Source organism: Rutidosis leptorrhynchoides, chromosome 6, assembly GCF_046630445.1.
Source record: "Rutidosis leptorrhynchoides isolate AG116_Rl617_1_P2 chromosome 6, CSIRO_AGI_Rlap_v1, whole genome shotgun sequence".
NCBI classification, from domain to species: domain Eukaryota; kingdom Viridiplantae; phylum Streptophyta; class Magnoliopsida; order Asterales; family Asteraceae; genus Rutidosis; species Rutidosis leptorrhynchoides.
The window spans coordinates 128272171-128289497 of NC_092338.1; the positions used below are offsets into that span (position 1 = coordinate 128272171).

At 33.2% G+C, this 17327-nt stretch overlaps 2 protein-coding genes across 5 annotated transcripts; both read left to right on the forward strand.

The window, feature by feature from the left end:
- Window positions 1-7433: 7433 nt before the first annotated feature.
- Window positions 7434-11260, forward strand: LOC139852412 (beta-amylase 2, chloroplastic-like). Its single transcript, XM_071841700.1, has 9 exons — window positions 7434-7704; window positions 8315-8386; window positions 8484-8687; window positions 8773-8967; window positions 9055-9219; window positions 9571-9831; window positions 9927-10145; window positions 10740-10959; window positions 11141-11260. The coding sequence occupies exons 1-9, from the start codon at window positions 7459-7461 to the stop codon at window positions 11152-11154; spliced, it is 1596 nt and encodes a 531-aa protein (XP_071697801.1). The 5' UTR covers window positions 7434-7458; the 3' UTR covers window positions 11155-11260.
- Window positions 11261-12979: 1719 nt separating this feature from the next.
- Window positions 12980-17327, forward strand: LOC139855959 (beta-amylase 7-like). 4 transcript variants are annotated; one of them, XM_071845195.1, is made up of 11 exons: window positions 12980-13161; window positions 13399-13944; window positions 14128-14415; window positions 14502-14579; window positions 14776-14979; window positions 15106-15300; window positions 15389-15553; window positions 15793-16053; window positions 16223-16441; window positions 16645-16864; window positions 17059-17327. In XM_071845195.1, exons 2-11 carry the CDS (start codon window positions 13504-13506, stop codon window positions 17085-17087), a joined length of 2100 nt encoding a protein of 699 aa, XP_071701296.1. In that variant the 5' UTR covers window positions 12980-13161; window positions 13399-13503; the 3' UTR covers window positions 17088-17327. The 4 variants fall into 4 exon arrangements, with proteins under 4 accessions (XP_071701296.1, XP_071701295.1, XP_071701297.1 ...); XM_071845194.1 differs by having other exon boundaries at window positions 13522-13944; XM_071845196.1 differs by having other exon boundaries at window positions 13522-13944; window positions 14128-14411; window positions 14502-14544.

A 17327-nucleotide genomic window follows, 5' to 3' on the forward strand; every position in this document is an offset into this window, starting at 1 on the left:
CACTGCTCTGATACCACATGAGACGACCCGTCCTAATCCATAAGGACGAATACAATATCATATGATTACATTGCGAGGTATTTGACCTCCAAATGATACATTTTACAAACATTGCATTCGTTTTAAAAGACAAATTTTCATTTCAACAAAAGTTGACAGGCATGCATACTATCTCATAATATATCCAAACTATAAATGACTTGAAAATATTCTTGATGAACTCAACGACTCGAATGCAACGTCTTTTGAAATATGCCATGAATGACTCCAAGTAATATCTCTAAAATGAGCAAATGCACAGCGGAAGATTTCTTTCATACCTGATAATAAACATGCTTTCAAGTATCAACCAAAAGGTTGGTGAGTTCATAGGTTTATCATAAGCAATAAAATTCATTATTTTGATAGACCACAAGATTTAAATACAGTACACCTATCTCGTGTACAAAACCATTTTTCATAATTCTTAACAGAGTAGGTTCGTATCATTTTCTCCCCCGTAGGTTGCCTCGCGATTTTTAAATAACCGTACACATATCTCGTGCACAAAAAATAATACACATAACCTGTGTATAAAAATCATTCTCTCGACACATAACATTCAATTTGATTTCATTGCTCAACCTGGTAACCGACATTAACATATAATGCACATCAATAATATCCCCAAAACAGAACATCTCATCTGTATAATATATAAACTTCGAAGTACTAAACACCACGCCCACTAGCCCTTCCGTCTAGTGAACATTCTGGGTGGGGGTGTTAAACCCGGTAGCTACCTTTAGGATTCGCGTGAATTAGGGCCATACCCGTTTCTAATTCTTAGGTTACGAAACAATAATAATCAGGGAAAAATATTCACAACAATTAGTGGCAATTATCACGTCCAACTAATTCAATAATAATCCACAGAACTTCTGTCTGCATAATAATTCATTCGAGGAATGTTTTGCTTGTGTCTATCTCATCAAACATTTATAAAAGCATTTCATGTATTCTCAGTTCAAAATATATTTCAAAAGCATTTAATAAAGCAGTTGTAAAACAGCGCATGTATTCTCAGTCCCAAAAATGTAAAGAGTAAAAGGGAGCAAATGAACTCACAATACGATATTTTGTAGTAAAAATATTCATACGACGAACTGAACAATGCAGGGTTGGCCTCGGATTCACAAACCTATATCATTTGTATATATATTAACTCATATAAATCAATTAAGTTTACATATTTTGTTATGTATTAAGGTTAATATTCTTATATATAATTTTATTAATACTTATAATACCTTATGATACATATTCAATATTTAATTAATGTTATATCAATAATATTAGTTAAAATATAATTTTATGTAATATTAGTATACTTTATGTGATATATATATATATATATATATATATATATATATATATATATATATATATATATATATATATATATATATATATATATATATATATATATATCTTTTGTTTTGTAAAATTAATAATTGTAGTAATACTAGATTAAGGATAATAATAGTAATTTTAATAAAAATGATAGTTTTACTAATAATGATAAAGTAAGAATGACAGTTTTAGCAAAAATAATATTTTAACAATAATGGTAAGTTTAATAATAATTATAGTTTTAATAGATATTTTAATGATACTAGTAGTAAAAATGATAATAATGACAATAATATAATTGTAATAATAATAATAATAATAATAATAATAATAATAATAATAATAATAATAATAATAATAATAATAATAATAATAATAATAATAATGGTAATATTAATAATATAATGATATTAAAAATAATAATATTTCATTTTAAGTCATCACTTAATTATAAGTTTAATCATCTTTATAACTATATTTGTATTTATAATCTACATGTATATAATCATGACCTTAACTATTAATTATTTTCACTTATTCATAATAATAATAATAATAATAATAATAATAATAATAATAATAATAATAATAATAATAATAATAATAATAATAATAATAATAGTAATAATAATAATAACAATGGTAATAGAAATACTACCTCAAAGAAGTAGCCTTTAAAAAAAATGCCCAAGTCCGGGTTTGAACCCGCGACGTCCCGCTAACCCGATAACATCCTTAACCATTCCTCCACCCATTCATTTCTGTTTTAATACACACTTTAATTCCATTTAACTCATAACACCCCATACTTCCATCGATTTTTACTTGTCCACAGAACTCAGTAGCTGGGTCTCGGCCCAACTGAAAACAATACACGTCCCATACTAAACTCGGCCCAACTGTAGGTTATATTAGACTCAGGGGTCACGGCCCAACAAGTCCAATCAGATAAGCCCTTTTTCGTTGATCAGGCATATAAAGGAAGAATTAATTCGGTAAAAAAAATAATAGAAAGGGCCTCCATTGTCCTGTACAGCTCATCATTCTTTATTCAACATTATCATTATCCTTTTCACGTTCTATAATCATCTTTATTTTAACAGAATTAAAACGGAATACGCAGGTGGTGGTTAGTTGTAACAGGAGCGTAGCAGCTCAAGAGTGTTTGGGTCTTTGATTTTATTCGACGTTAAACAGACCCAACAATACAAATTAAAAGCCAATTGCAACATGTCTCTCCAACAGCAACCTCCCTGGTTTCCTGTTGATGGGGCCAGTAAACGAAAGGAAAGAAAAAGAAAAAAAAACTAAAAAAAACTGTCATCTTCTTCTTTCAGCGTTTCATTAAAACAGAAAACTAGATTGGAGATGAAATGGGTTTCGATGTATATGTATATATAAAGATGAAGAGGTGTTGGGGTCATGGTGTTTGAGTAATCACGATAGGAACAGAAACAGTGAAACATAAACAGTTCAAGGTTTGTGATGATAACTTATTTGGTTGAGTAAATCGAACAGTAGATTGCAGTTGTTGTTTTGGCGAATATCAAATAACAGCTACCAATAACGGTTGAGTGGAGATACCCGAAAAATGAAGAGGATAATGGATAAAGAAGAAGAAAAACGAGAAAAAAAATGGAGAAGAGAGAGAGTATGAGAGAGAGAGAGGGGGGGTTATAGTGGTGGTGGTTGTGTTGGTGGTCTCACGGTGGTGATGGGTGTTGCCGAAAGTGGTTTCGATTATGGAGGTTTTCGAATATGTATGAAATAGAAGAATATAGATGTGTGAGGGAGGTTGAAGATGATGGTTGCAAAGGTGAGCCAACGTGGTGATGTTTAACGATCAACATGAACTTGAAATGAGAGTGAGTTTGGTTTGGTTTTTGGGTCGGTTCCTTGACTGCAACAATGATCAAACAATAGCCATTAAAGGGTGATCAAATTTGGGTTGTATGATGGTTAAATGGTTGTTCAAGGGTGGTGCTCCGGTGGTTGTAGAGTGGAGGCCGATGGTGGTCTCGGTTGTTACCAAGAAGAAGGAAGGATATAAGATGAATGTTTTGTATTAATACATCTTTGTTTATGCATATGTATATATATTCTTTAGAGGATAGATATATATGAAAAGCAAATAGTAACATAATTTAAGAAACGTGCAGAATCACTCTTACTATACTGCCGACAGTTTATCCCGGATGGCTATATCATGTCCATTGCTAAACAGTTAACGTATAAAAGTGTTCCTAAAAATTCCAAATTTTTAGATTAAATATATTTAATTATTTCACTCATTAACTGTTTGAAACCTGATAAAAAAGGTTCGATAATTATTTATTTTCTGTTCTAATTTATATGTACGAAATACTAATATTTAAACTTAAAAAGGTAAAAATATTTTTAACAAATCTAAAATCTTCGTAATCAATTTACAGTCCAACTTTTATCTTAATCTTTCATATATATATATATATATATATATATATATATATATATATATATATATATATATATATATATATATGAACACTAACGAAATGTCAACCGAGTATCACAATTGTTTATTATTTAAGCTCGAAATCATTTATTCAATATACTATATATAGATTCATTTTAATAATAAACTTTATTATTTTGTTTATTATTTTATATTCTTAATTCCAAAAATTAATAGTTTATTAATGTATTATTATATCTAATTAGTTATATCTAATTATTTATATTTACATATCTATTGTTCGTGAATCGTCGAGAATGGCCGAAAGTCAATTGGATATATGGAACAGTTCAAAATTTTTGAGACTCAACAATACAACTTTGCTTATCATGTCGAAACCATCTAAAGATTAAGTTTAAATTTGGTCGAAAATTTCCGGGTCGTCACATTAAACACCTTAATAGGGGCATCACCGAACCTGATACCTTCCAATCATCGTAACATGTGATCGGAATCTGCAATCTCAGCAAATCGGACAAACGCGTATCTTTCACCACCTTTGAGACAATTTCCGGCAACATACACATCGCGTACCGAACCGTAAGGCTTGAATGCCTTCAAAAGATCAACCACTTTGTAGTCTCTCGGAAAGTTGAAGAACATGTACGATGTCAGATCGTTTCTGCTTGACCACTTGAACCGGTGTTGGAAGTCGCCGCCGTTGTAGCCACCATTTGCCCTAGCCGTCCTTGCATTCACTCTCTCTCTATTTTCTCTCTCACACATTTTTGTTATCATTTGATTTTTAATTGAATATATTCTACAAATCCACTTGTCCATTTATCTTACAAACAACAATTGAAAAGATTGCAAACTACGTTGAACACTACACAACCAACAACCATCAATCCCTAACTCTTCAAATACACGGGCAAAAACAAAACAACAAAAGAATAAATACATTTTTTTCATTTTTAATTTTTATTCAGAATTATCAAAATACACCATTTGTTCGACACACTTTTAGTTCGAACTCAGTCATATTCGTTCGAATTCGACATATGACTAAGAAGCGTGTCACGTTCCCGTACATCGAGTTCAAACATTTTCTCATTCGAGCAAATTATTGTTCGAACTTGAACTTGAACATTCGTAATGAAGTGTCCGGGCACTTTATTTTATTCGAACTTAAAAGTCATAAATATTACTACGTATAAGGTTTGAACATGGGAAATAACAAAAAATCAAAATTTTGTCACATAATGAAATTTTCGTGACAAAAAAACATAATCGTAAAGCGAATTAAATTAAATTAAATTAAATTAAACACTTATCTAAAACACAAAGTGTGATGAATAGTCTACTTTTTAGAATTCTCAAATTGACACAAAACTTTTCTTATTTACAAATCAACCCACAATGGTCTAAATTCTAAGATTTTCAAATTGACAACAAAAATTTTATTTTTACAAATCAACACAAAACTTTTCCTTTTTCAAATCACCCAAAATAATCTACTTTCTAAGATTTTCATATTGACAAAAACTTTTCATTTACAAATCAACCTAAAATATTTCAATTATTATAAATCAACCACATAACTTTTCAATTTTATATATTTCATTTATTACAAATCAACTGCATAACTTCTCACTTTTATTATTACAAAACAACCACAAATTTTCTCACTTATTATAATCAACCACATAATCTTTCACTTTTTTACTATTATTATTATATTATTATTATTATTATATTATTATTATTATTATTATTATTATTATTATTATTAAACACTTATCTAAAACACAAAGTGTGATGAATAGCCTACTTTTCAAGATTTTCAAATTGACACAAAACTTTTCTTATTTACAAATCATTACAAATCAACTCACAATGGTCTAAATTCTAAGATTTTCAAATTGACAACAACAATTTTATTTTTGCAAATCAGCACAAAACTTTTCCTTTTTCAAATCACCCAAAATAGTCTACTTTTTAAGATTTTCATATTGACACAAAACTTTTCATTTGCAAATCAACCTAAAACATTTCAATTATTATAAATCAACCACATAAGTTTTCAATTTTATATTTTTCACTTATTACAAATCAACCGCATAACTTTTCACTTTTATTATTACAAAACAACCACAAATTTTCTTACTTATTATAATCAACCACATAATTTGTCTAAATTCTAAGATTTTCAAATTGACAACAAAAATTTTATTTTTGCAAATCAGCACAAAACTTTTCCTTTTTCAAATCACCCAAAATAGTCTACTTTCTAAGATTTTCATATTGACACAAAACTTTTCATTTGCAAATCAACCTAAAACATTTCAATTATTATAAATCAACCACATAAGTTTTCAATTTTATATTTTTCACTTATTACAAATCAACCGCATAACTTTTCACTTTTATTATTACAAAACAACCACAAATTTTCTTACTTATTATAATCAACCACATAATTTTTTCACTTTTTTATTATTATTATTATTATTATTATTATTATTATTATTATTATTATTATTATTATTATTATTATTATTATTATTATTTTCACTTACTACAAATCACCAATATAATATTACTACAAATCACCAACATAATATTTCACTCATTGAAAATCAACTATAATTATTATTGTTATTGTTGTTGTTATTATTATTATAACTGTTATTATTTTGTCTTTTTTATAAACTTTGATTTTTTTACTCATTTCAATTTGTGTCATTTATTTCTATAGTTTTTCCTCCTTTTTTTTTTATCAATCGAATATAACTAGCATTCTTAATCGCAACGCGAAGGCACCCCAACTCATTAAAATCGTATTGAAAAGTGAATTAAAATTTGATTGATTTTATTTAATTTTCATAGTTTCATTTTCTAATTAAACGGAGTAAAACCAAACACTCATACTTTCATTTTAGGCTCGGTTGAATATTTCAAAATTTTATTTAAAAGGAATGTTGTTGGCATCGGATACTCTCATATGCCATGCACGTACGCGCTTTCGGGCGGAAACGCGAACCGTACTACATGGATCCGAACCTTAAATCATCACGTAGGGTAGGCGAGTTGGACCTGGGCCTTGAATACGGTCCTGAATACGGTCGTTAAAACCTCTCCGGGGTAATCCGGCTTTGAGAAAACAAATTCCACGAATATATTTAGGGATGTGATTCTCACACACCACTTTTTGATCCATACACACTTTTGTATCATAAACTTACAATTGTATCCCTACATTTATCTAGGAAGTTGAACTTTTATTATTATTCTAAACATAAGTAAGGGTATAATAGTTAATTAAGTGTATATAGATCAAAATGTAGTGTATGAGGATCAATTCCCATTTATTTAAGGAGAAGGACACCTCCTCACCCCATATCAATAGAAAAGTGTAAAGGGTTAATACATTTGGAAAAATATATGCAATTTAGTTAAGAAGGAAAAAAAATTTGGAAAATGATTTATAAAATGCAACTTTACGTAATCTAAACGTTAACAGATCGTTGATCTCGATAATAATATCTTGGATCACGGGTTCTTTCAATTCACTTCACATTTTCTCGATATATTTCTAAAGAAAGAAAAAAAAAGGTACACTATGAGTTCTCATGGCGATGATCATGCCGTTGTGTGTAACCGTAACAACCGCTTCCTCTACGCTAAAATGCGCCACAACTACCATAACTTCACCGCCCTTTGCAAATTCCGTTCAATTTCGTCGCCCATTATTGGCACTCCGGTTTACTCCTCAAACTCGGAAGCTCAATTTCAGTGATCGCACTCGAATTTTGGCTGCATCGAGTGAGTCATCTAATTCCGGTGATTCAGTTCATACCTCTGATCATAAACATGAGGTAACAGTGTAATTTTCCAATTTTAGCATAGCTTCTGTTACTTATATTGGTGTATATATCAATATATGTTTACATTAACAACTTAAGTCTTATGTTTAATGAAGTTTTAGGTTTAGGTATTGAAGCTACAAAATATTTGATCATGCATAATAGCGTATAAATGTTGACAAGTTGTTAGCAAACTGATTATGTGAATTAGTATCCTTAAATGCATGTATCGGAGCGCAATATTAACAACGGTGTGATTAACAAATTATTACATGAAAGAGTGACTTTTGGGCAAGTAGTACAACTAAATCTCATGGAACAAAGAGTGTATGTTTTAGACTCACTGTTAACTGATATGTGCAAAGTGCATATCAACATTATCAAGTAACAATTATTTATAAGTTTCACATTCTTATACTATAAACTTCTGGGGACTGGCATTGTGTTTGTACATTTTTGTGTGTTTTCAGATTTATTGTTCCTATGTAAATGAATGCATATACATATCGATGTCTGAGTCTTTCATGTAATCTTTGACTTTGTCATCATACATTATGTTGATCTGAACTCATACCACTCAATTGATCTTCATGTAATTACTTGCTAAAAATCTTCTCTGTAGGATCCCCATATTGCCACAGACGAGCGAGATTTTTCGGGCACACCGCACGTTCCTGTATATGTTATGCTACCAGTGAGTTTGTCAACATTACTATTTATTCCTGATAAAATTTGTAACACCTTATGTTTTCCTATTTGCTGTTTATTATTACATTATATTTCATTATCAGCTAGGTATGATTAACATGGACTGTGAGTTGGTTAATCCTGATGATCTGGCAAATCAGCTAAGAAAGTTAAAAACGATTAACGTTGATGGTGTTATGGTTGATACATGGTGGGGAATCGTGGAGGCCAACAGTCCCCAGCAGTACAATTGGAAAGGATACAAGCAACTGTTTAATATCGTGCGTGAATTGGATCTTAAGATACAGGTTTGTTAATCGTTTTACACAGTGGCACCTAATTCTCTTACCGTTATTATAAACTCGGGGAACAATTAATATGAATTAATATCAGGTTGTAATGTCGTTTCATGAATGTGGAGGCAACGTTGGTGACGATGTTCATATTCCATTGCCTAAATGGATAATAGAACTCGGTAAAGAAAACCCCGACATATATTTCACAGATCGAGATGGCAGACGCAACCCTGAAAGCCTTACATGGGGAATCGACAAGGAACGAGTTTTAAGAGGTCGAACAGCTGTTGAGGTATTATATTTTGTTACTAACAATTGGCATTTATCAAAATAAAAACCAAAAATAAATAAATGTTTTTTGTGTGCATGACTTGTGCAGGTCTACTTTGAGTATATGAGGAGTTTTCGGGTTGAATTTGATGAGTTCTTCCAGGATGGGAGCATAACTGAAATTGAGATTGGTTTAGGTGCTTGTGGAGAATTGCGTTACCCTTCTTACCCTGCAAAACATGGTTGGAAATATCCTGGTATTGGTGAATTCCAGGTACTTCTCTACATGTTAAGAGTATGAACTGCAACTGTAGGTGGTAATTTTGACCCATTTCCTTAGACAAATGGGTCAACTCAGGGTATGTTTTATGTCTAACGGCTTAAGTCCAAAGCTTTGTAAATCTCACAACTAATTAATCTTATTGGATCAGTCTGCTTATGAATTGGTTGATTTGGGTATGATTCATCTCAAACGTGTCAAACGCATATAAGATATAGTTAACAGGTAACGAATGGAACGTTTGCCTGACCCACCCATATTGCTACTTTTAATTGTGAATCTTTGATTGAAAAACTAATAACCAATAACTACTTGTTCTCATTAACCAAATATTTTACCTTGTAGTGCTATGATAAGTACCTAGCAAAGTGTCTACAAAAAGCAGCCGACGCACGGGGACACTCGTTTTGGGGTAGACCACCTGATCATGCAGGTTCATATAATTCCCAGCCTCAGGACACAAAGTTCTTTTCTGATGGGGGTGATTATGATAGCGGCTATGGCAGATTTTTTCTGAACTGGTACTCTCAGTATCTCATTGATCATGGCGACAGGGTACTAGCCATGGCAAATTTAGCCTTTGAGGATACACCCATATCTGTAAAGGTAAGTCAATTAGTCAACAACGATCAAAATGTAACATTAACATTTTCTTTTTACTTATTGGAAAACTTTCATGGATAAACTTTCATGGATGACAGCTGTCGGGCATTCATTGGTGGTACAAAACTGCCAGCCATGCTGCTGAACTGACTGCAGGGTTTTATAATCGGGCTAACCGTGATGGTTATACTCCGATTGCTTCGATGTTGAAGAAGCATAATGCTGCTTTAAATTTTACGTGTGTTGAGTTGCGTACGTTGGACCAGAATGAGGGCTTTCCGGAAGCAATGGTTGACCCTGAGGGGTTAGTTTGGCAGGTAACTATAGATCTTAATCTACTTGAACCATATAAGTCACTTTTGTTTTCTTCATAGGTCTATTTTGAGTATATAATTGCTGCAGTCTGAAATAGCATCTACTTATTTGACCAACTACTCTTAATTGGGCTAATTCAGATTCAGATCTATAATTAAATCTTAAAAGTTTGTGTCTATTAATCCATATTTCTTGTATCTCCTTAAATTGCAAAACAGTTAAGTGATAGTATACATGGTCATTTAGGATTGTGTGATTAATGGTTATTATCATTGTTATGTTAGGCATCGCTTGTCATCAGGTGGCAAAGTGGGTGGGTCAACCCATAGTCAATTTTTGTCTTTTTTTTCTTCTTAATATTATAAGAGGTTTTCTGCATTTTGAATATACTATGGGTTACTTTTGACCCGTTTTCATTGTAGTTGAATTCTTTAGTTTTAGCCACTTTGATCTCTTGAATAGAATCCATAACACAAATTAAACCACTTGGTTATGATTGCCACGTCACTAGTAACAAGATACATTAATCTGGACCATGGTTTGTCATATTTAAAACCGTATAGGGCACTTGTAAAATGCGTTGGTTTACATTTTAGGTACTGAATGCTGCATGGGATGCTGATATATTGGTTGCAAGTGAAAATGCTCTTCCTTGTTACGATAGACAAGGGTATAATAAAATACTGGAACATGCTAAACCAAGAAACGATCCTGATGGTAGACATTTATCTGCTTTTACCTACCTTAGGCTAAATCAGGCTCTTCTTGAAGATCACAATTTAAGAGAATTTCAACAGTTTGTCAAGAGAATGCATGGTACATCTCTTTCCTATGATCAATTTCGATTTCATATTTAAAACACTTATGAGTAGACTTTAGTTACTTTCAAACAGATCATCTTCAACGTTGAAGTTTGAGAGTAATTTGAAATCAACAGCCTAACACTACTATTTTTCTGATTAGGCTCATTCTATGATTAACTTGTTTCTTTAAACAGGTGAAGCTGTGTAGGAACTTTAGCACTGGAGTCCAAGGCTAGTGGACATTTCTTTGTTTACTATTACTACTTTCCCCTATAAATGTGTCTCTCTCTTTTTTTTTTTTTTTTTTTTTTTTTCCCCCTTTTTTGTTGACATGTCAAGAATTCGGTGGAAATTCGAATAATTATATCATATATTATCTTTATATATCAAATAATGATTAAGAATATCTTATGCGATAGCTTTATTTCTCGACATATAACCAAATTTTCAATGTGTATCTTCAACGTCCCAGAATTTCGTTGCTACCTAAATTTCCTTCCATCCGATGTGGCTTTAGTACTCCCTTTAGTATATATTGTTTTCCTAAGAAAACCAGCCATTCAGAAGAGAAAAGTAATTTTGGAAGCCATATCTCTCCTTGGATCTCAACCAGTCAGAGCTATAAGTAGCTATAATGACAGCCGAGTTTTTTTATGCTTACGAGGGACTCATACTTTCTTTCACTAAATTGTTACAATATTGATAGTGATATGACTGAAACTTACCGAACAAGTTCAATCTACTACTGTCTCTGAAATCCATCTACATGTGCCGATGTTCTCTTTTAGTTTTATCATATTACACGCAAGTCTTAAGGACTAGTATATTATTTATGAGTTGAGCTCTGAGGAGGTAGCTTCTGATGTTTAGATAAAGAGCTTAATTATATACAAGGATCATGAATTGGTTTGAGTTCAGATGACAATGTCGGTTTATGTAGATATGGCTTTCAGATCCGGTAAGAGCATAGGATGGTTCTCCACCGGCATTCAGCCTGCCAATTTGGAGTTCCTTAGATCAACAGTGTTTCTGTCAGCATTCCGTCCATCTGGCTATAAACGTGGGTTTTTGTCGTCTTTCAGCAAACAAAATCCCAAGGTAGCCCAAGTGGTTGGGGCCCTGAGATCCTTGCAAGAGGTCTCAGGTTCAATTCTTGGGGTGGCCAGGGAAGGGTTGGAAACAGCCAGGGAGTATTCCTGATGGGCTGCGTACACTAGAGTATGGGGTCGGATTACTCGCCCTTCCCGGGTAACCTGAACAGGGAAAACCTTACAACTTTTATAACTTATTTAGGAAGGAGCCATCTTTCAGCGTTCCGTCCATCTGATTCATAAGCAAAGAAGCTATATGTATAGATATCACAAAGATTTGGAAATTTTGTAAGCTCTAGTGCCTAGGTTTTTTGAATCACAAGGTAAAACCTAACCGTTGGTTTTTGTTATGAAGATTAAAGATTAATTATACATACATGTTAATGAAGCTATGTAAGATTTTATACACTCATCTATGCTCATAAACAATTGCATACAAAGTACCATTACGGGAAGAAGAAAAAAAAAGAATTTACAACCATAGGGTTGTGATAAATTAGATGGTGTCTACCCTTTCACCCTTTTAAAGTGAAGATCATATCATGAATTCGAATAGAGAAAGCTGAAAAATATTAATCTTCTTACAAGCAAGAAAGTTCATCTGCAAAATGGTCAGTCGCCTTAAGATTAATTACCTCGCAAAGCTAGTCCGATAAGTAGAAAAATAAAAGAAATTATTCTATTGCTCTGAGGTATACCAAAGTAATCTTCTTATTACTAATCTACTATCTACTATGTTTTGAGAAACAAGAGCAAATTGCATGAGCCACAAAATATGAAGTATTCTTGGTGATAATGGTAAATGACATGATTTTGGAGGGTAATTCGGTCACACACACAATTCTCGTGGCCCCACTCTTTACGGCACACACAACTCACGTGACCTCACACGTTTGGTTCATATTCTACACCCAATCCCCACTCTCCTTCATCCGTGCCAATTATTCCTTCACACGAGTGCCGTTAACCTAACCCTCGCCGGAAAATATTTTATACTCCGACTGCACCATTCTCCGGCCAAACCTGATCTCCGGCCAACTCAACGAGATGTTCTATTCTTTGATCTAACCTCCAATTTCTGTTTTATTGCTGGTAGATTCATGGCTAATTTTGAAGATTTAACGGTAATGAAATTCGTTAGTTATATTTATTTTAATTATGTTTCACTTTTTGGTTGCTTTGTATGATGCTTTAATTGAGGACAATTCAGGTCATTTTCTGTTGAAATTTAGTGATACACACACACACACACATACTTATATGTAAATATATATGTGTGACTTGAGCTGAAATATACGTATGTAATATGATCAATGTATAATATTTGTTGATTAAGGTATGTAATTGAATAATGTGGACAGAGTCTAACGAAATTGATAATTGAGTATGGTGCTGATGATGGAAGGATACTTTAATGTATATCATTTTGAGGCACTGATATTTACACTCCCAGTCTGTGCAATTTTATGGCAACTGAAATGCAGAGATTTGGGGCAAGTGAAGAAGACGATGAAGAAATGGGATTATATGTGAAAGAAGAAGGTGAAAATGATGAAGACGATGACGAAAAGAACTCGACACCTCCAACAATCATAGGTGTTGATGGAGGACATATTACGTCGAATAGAAGTAATAATAGGTTTCACCATCAGCAACAGTTTCAAGATCAGATGACTCCACAAGGCGGTGGTGGTAGAAGGTGTAGACCTGTGGAAGAAAAGGAACGAACTAAGCTTAGGGAGCGACAACGGAGAGCGATTACGGCAAAGATTTTGGCAGGTCTTAGAAGACATGGGAATTATAATCTTAGAGTTAGAGCTGATATCAATGATGTGATTGCAGCCCTTGCTAGAGAAGCTGGTTGGGTTGTTCTTCCTGATGGAACCACTTTTCCATCAAGATCACAGGTATCATTCATTATCCTTGATATTAAACATCCCCTGTTACTACATTTTGATTTGTAGGTGATATATTACATCTGTTTTGGTGAGATGTAAGCATATTTATGATTAAGAACTTAATAATGAAGCCTAGTTTATCACACATACTAAAAAACTTAATATTGATAGTGCATATGTTAAAATATACAGGGTGTGAGGCCTGCTGCTGGTGCATCGACTGCAGTGGTAACTTCATCCGCCTCATTGCCACTGCAGCAAAACCAAGATGCTTCCATTAGAGGCATATCTTCCGCCAGCCCAATTGGGATGGATGATGATGCATGCCAAATGAAAGGTCTTTTTGTTCATTCATCTTCTTCAACTTATGATGTTTCATCAAGTGCTCGATCACATTCTTCACATATGTTGGGAGTTGAAGTTGATGGTCATGATGATCACCTCATAGGAGTTTCAGTAGATGCTGTTGCTGGCAGGCAGGTCAGAAAATCATTTCTATATCATATTGTTTTTTGTAAATTGCTATAGATATGTTATTTACAGTTATGTTTCACAAACATTTTTAGGTTGTTGACATGCCTTCAAAGTTGCAAGAACGTGATTTTGCGGGTACTCCTTATGTTCCTGTTTTTGTATTACTTCCTGTAAGTTCCATACTCTTCTGTTGCCTAGTTTATGTTAAAGGATAGGCTTCTGAATGTCTTATCTTGGTAAACATGAGTTTTTAATATAAACACGTGACCAGTAGTCTTGAGTTGTTTCTTAATTACTTTGAAACTATATATGATGGGGATGTTTTCTAGTGTGTGTATACGTTATATTAAAATATATGGCCTGCAGCTGGGAGCAATCAATATGAAGTGTGAACTTGTTGATCCTGATGGTCTCTTAAAACAATTAAGACTTTTGAAGTCGATCAATGTCGATGGTGTAATGATAGATTGTTGGTGGGGTATAGTTGAAGCACATGTTCCCCAGGAATATAATTGGAAGGGATATAGAAGATTATTTCAGATGGTGCGTGAACTTAAACTTAAGTTGCAGGTGTGTTTCATCTAAGACATGTTACTATGTTCCCAATTTACTCCGTATTTTTGTTTCTTCTTATAGTATTCATATAGATATATATGTATATCTAAAAGATAGTGATAATCTTCTCAATTGGCTCAGGTAGTGATGTCATTCCATGATTGTGGAGGGAATTTGGGCGATGATGTTTGTATACCCTTACCGCATTGGGTTGCCGAGATTGGTCGAAGCAATCCAGATATATTCTTCACTGATAGATCGGGAAGGCGTAATCCAGAATGCCTCTCATGGGGGATTGACAAAGAACGTGTTTTAAGAGGGCGCACTGCCTCTGAGGTACTTTTTGTAATCTACTTATATGAATATTGGTACATTATCATCACCATTTCTACACGCCATGTTAATGTTGTCAAATATGTTGTAGGTTTACTTCGACTATATGAGAAGCTTTCGGGTTGAATTTAATGACTTCTTTGAAGATGGAGTCATCTCGATGATCGAAATTGGATTAGGTCCATGTGGGGAACTACGGTATCCATCTAATCCTGTAAAGTATGGTTGGAGATACCCAGGTGTAGGTGAATTTCAGGTAATCGTTGAAATAACTGTCTTGATTAACATTGATATTGATATTGATATTCAACAATATAAGCTGTATGTCAGAGGAGATACGAGGGAATTGTAGACAGAAACTACATAAATCTTTGATAGAAAGGCAAATCTTTGTAGAACTAGTAAATCATAACACTTACCATTTTTTGGGTGTTTCACTTTTAAAGCTGAATCTTGTTGTCTGTTTACTAATTACTGTAATGATTGCTTCTTCAGTGTTACGATCGATATATGTTAAAGAACTTGACGAAGGCGGCTGAAACAAGGGGGCACTCTTTTTGGGCCAGAGGCCCTGAAAATGCAGGTTCCTATAACTCCCGGCCGCATGAAACCGGATTCTTTTGTAATGGAGGCGATTATGATAGCTATTATGGTAGATTCTTCCTTAATTGGTACTCTCAACTATTGATCAACCATGCTGATCGGGTCCTTTCTCTGGCCAAAATTGCTTTTGAAGAAACTTTTGTTACTACAAAGGTTAGTGATTTCAATAATTACTTTTCCCGTAGCTTGATCAATATGATATGATAAGACAGTGACATCCGTTGTCAATCCTATCTTGGTTCATATTTGCAAGCTATATATTGTTGATATATAAAAATGTCTATGATATAGTTTTGATTTTGATATTTTAATTCTTGGGCAGCTGTCAGGTATTCATTGGTGGTACAAGACCGATAGTCATGCCGCTGAGTTAACTGCCGGCTTTTACAACCCAACCAACCGAGATGGTTATGCTGCAGTTATGGAAATAATAAAGAAGCACGAGGTTGGCTTAAATTTTTCATTGGCTCAAATGGACATCTCGGATCCACACATTGACTCGTCAGAAGCACTTGGAGATCCCGATGGTTTGGCTTGGCAGGTAAGAATATAGCCCCAACATCGTATGATAATCATGTTTTAATTTCGATGCTTATGAAACTGTTTGAGTATAAGTCAAGTGCCTTAAATGCTTTATGTAAGTGACAAAATAATGTATTTTTGTTTGGGCATGGATAACGGGTCAATATAAATTATTGTTTTTTTTTTTTTGGTTTAAAATACTCAAAGTTTGTTGGAAATCAGGTGATGAACACAGCTTGGGATTCGTTCATACATATCACGAGTGAAAACGTTCTTCCCTGCATTGACAAAGTAAGCTATAACCATGTACTCGAAAAGGCTAAGCCTTCCAATGATCCAGATGGAAGACATTACTCTGCGTTTACTTACCATAGACTTGGTCCAATTCTCATGGAACCTCACAATTTTATGGAGTTTGAACTATTCGTCAAGCGAATGCACGGTAAGCTTCCATCACATTTCTGTATACATCTTATCTATACCTGGCAAACCGGTCGGGTCGGGTCGGGTCGGGTCGGGATTCATTAGGTAACTCATATGATGTTTTAATGAACATTTTCATATATACTATGTACAAGTTTTTGCCCTTTATTTGAAAGGTAATTTGACAGTATGTTTGTTATGTTCAATTGGCAGGGGAGGCAGTTCTGGAAATACATGAATAGGCTAATGTAACAAGGTTTGAAAGTCAAGATGTGCAGTATTATTTATACTAACCAAATCCCGGAGGGGAACTCAGGTCATATTTAGTATAACTGTAAATGTTAATACAAGTGTAGAAATCCAGGATAAAAATGATGAAACAACAGGTAACTAGGCTGTTTAGAGGCTTATTAATTAATGTTATTTGTGATCATTTGTGATACACTTGAAAATTTGCCGATATTAAATGAAAAATTTAGCTA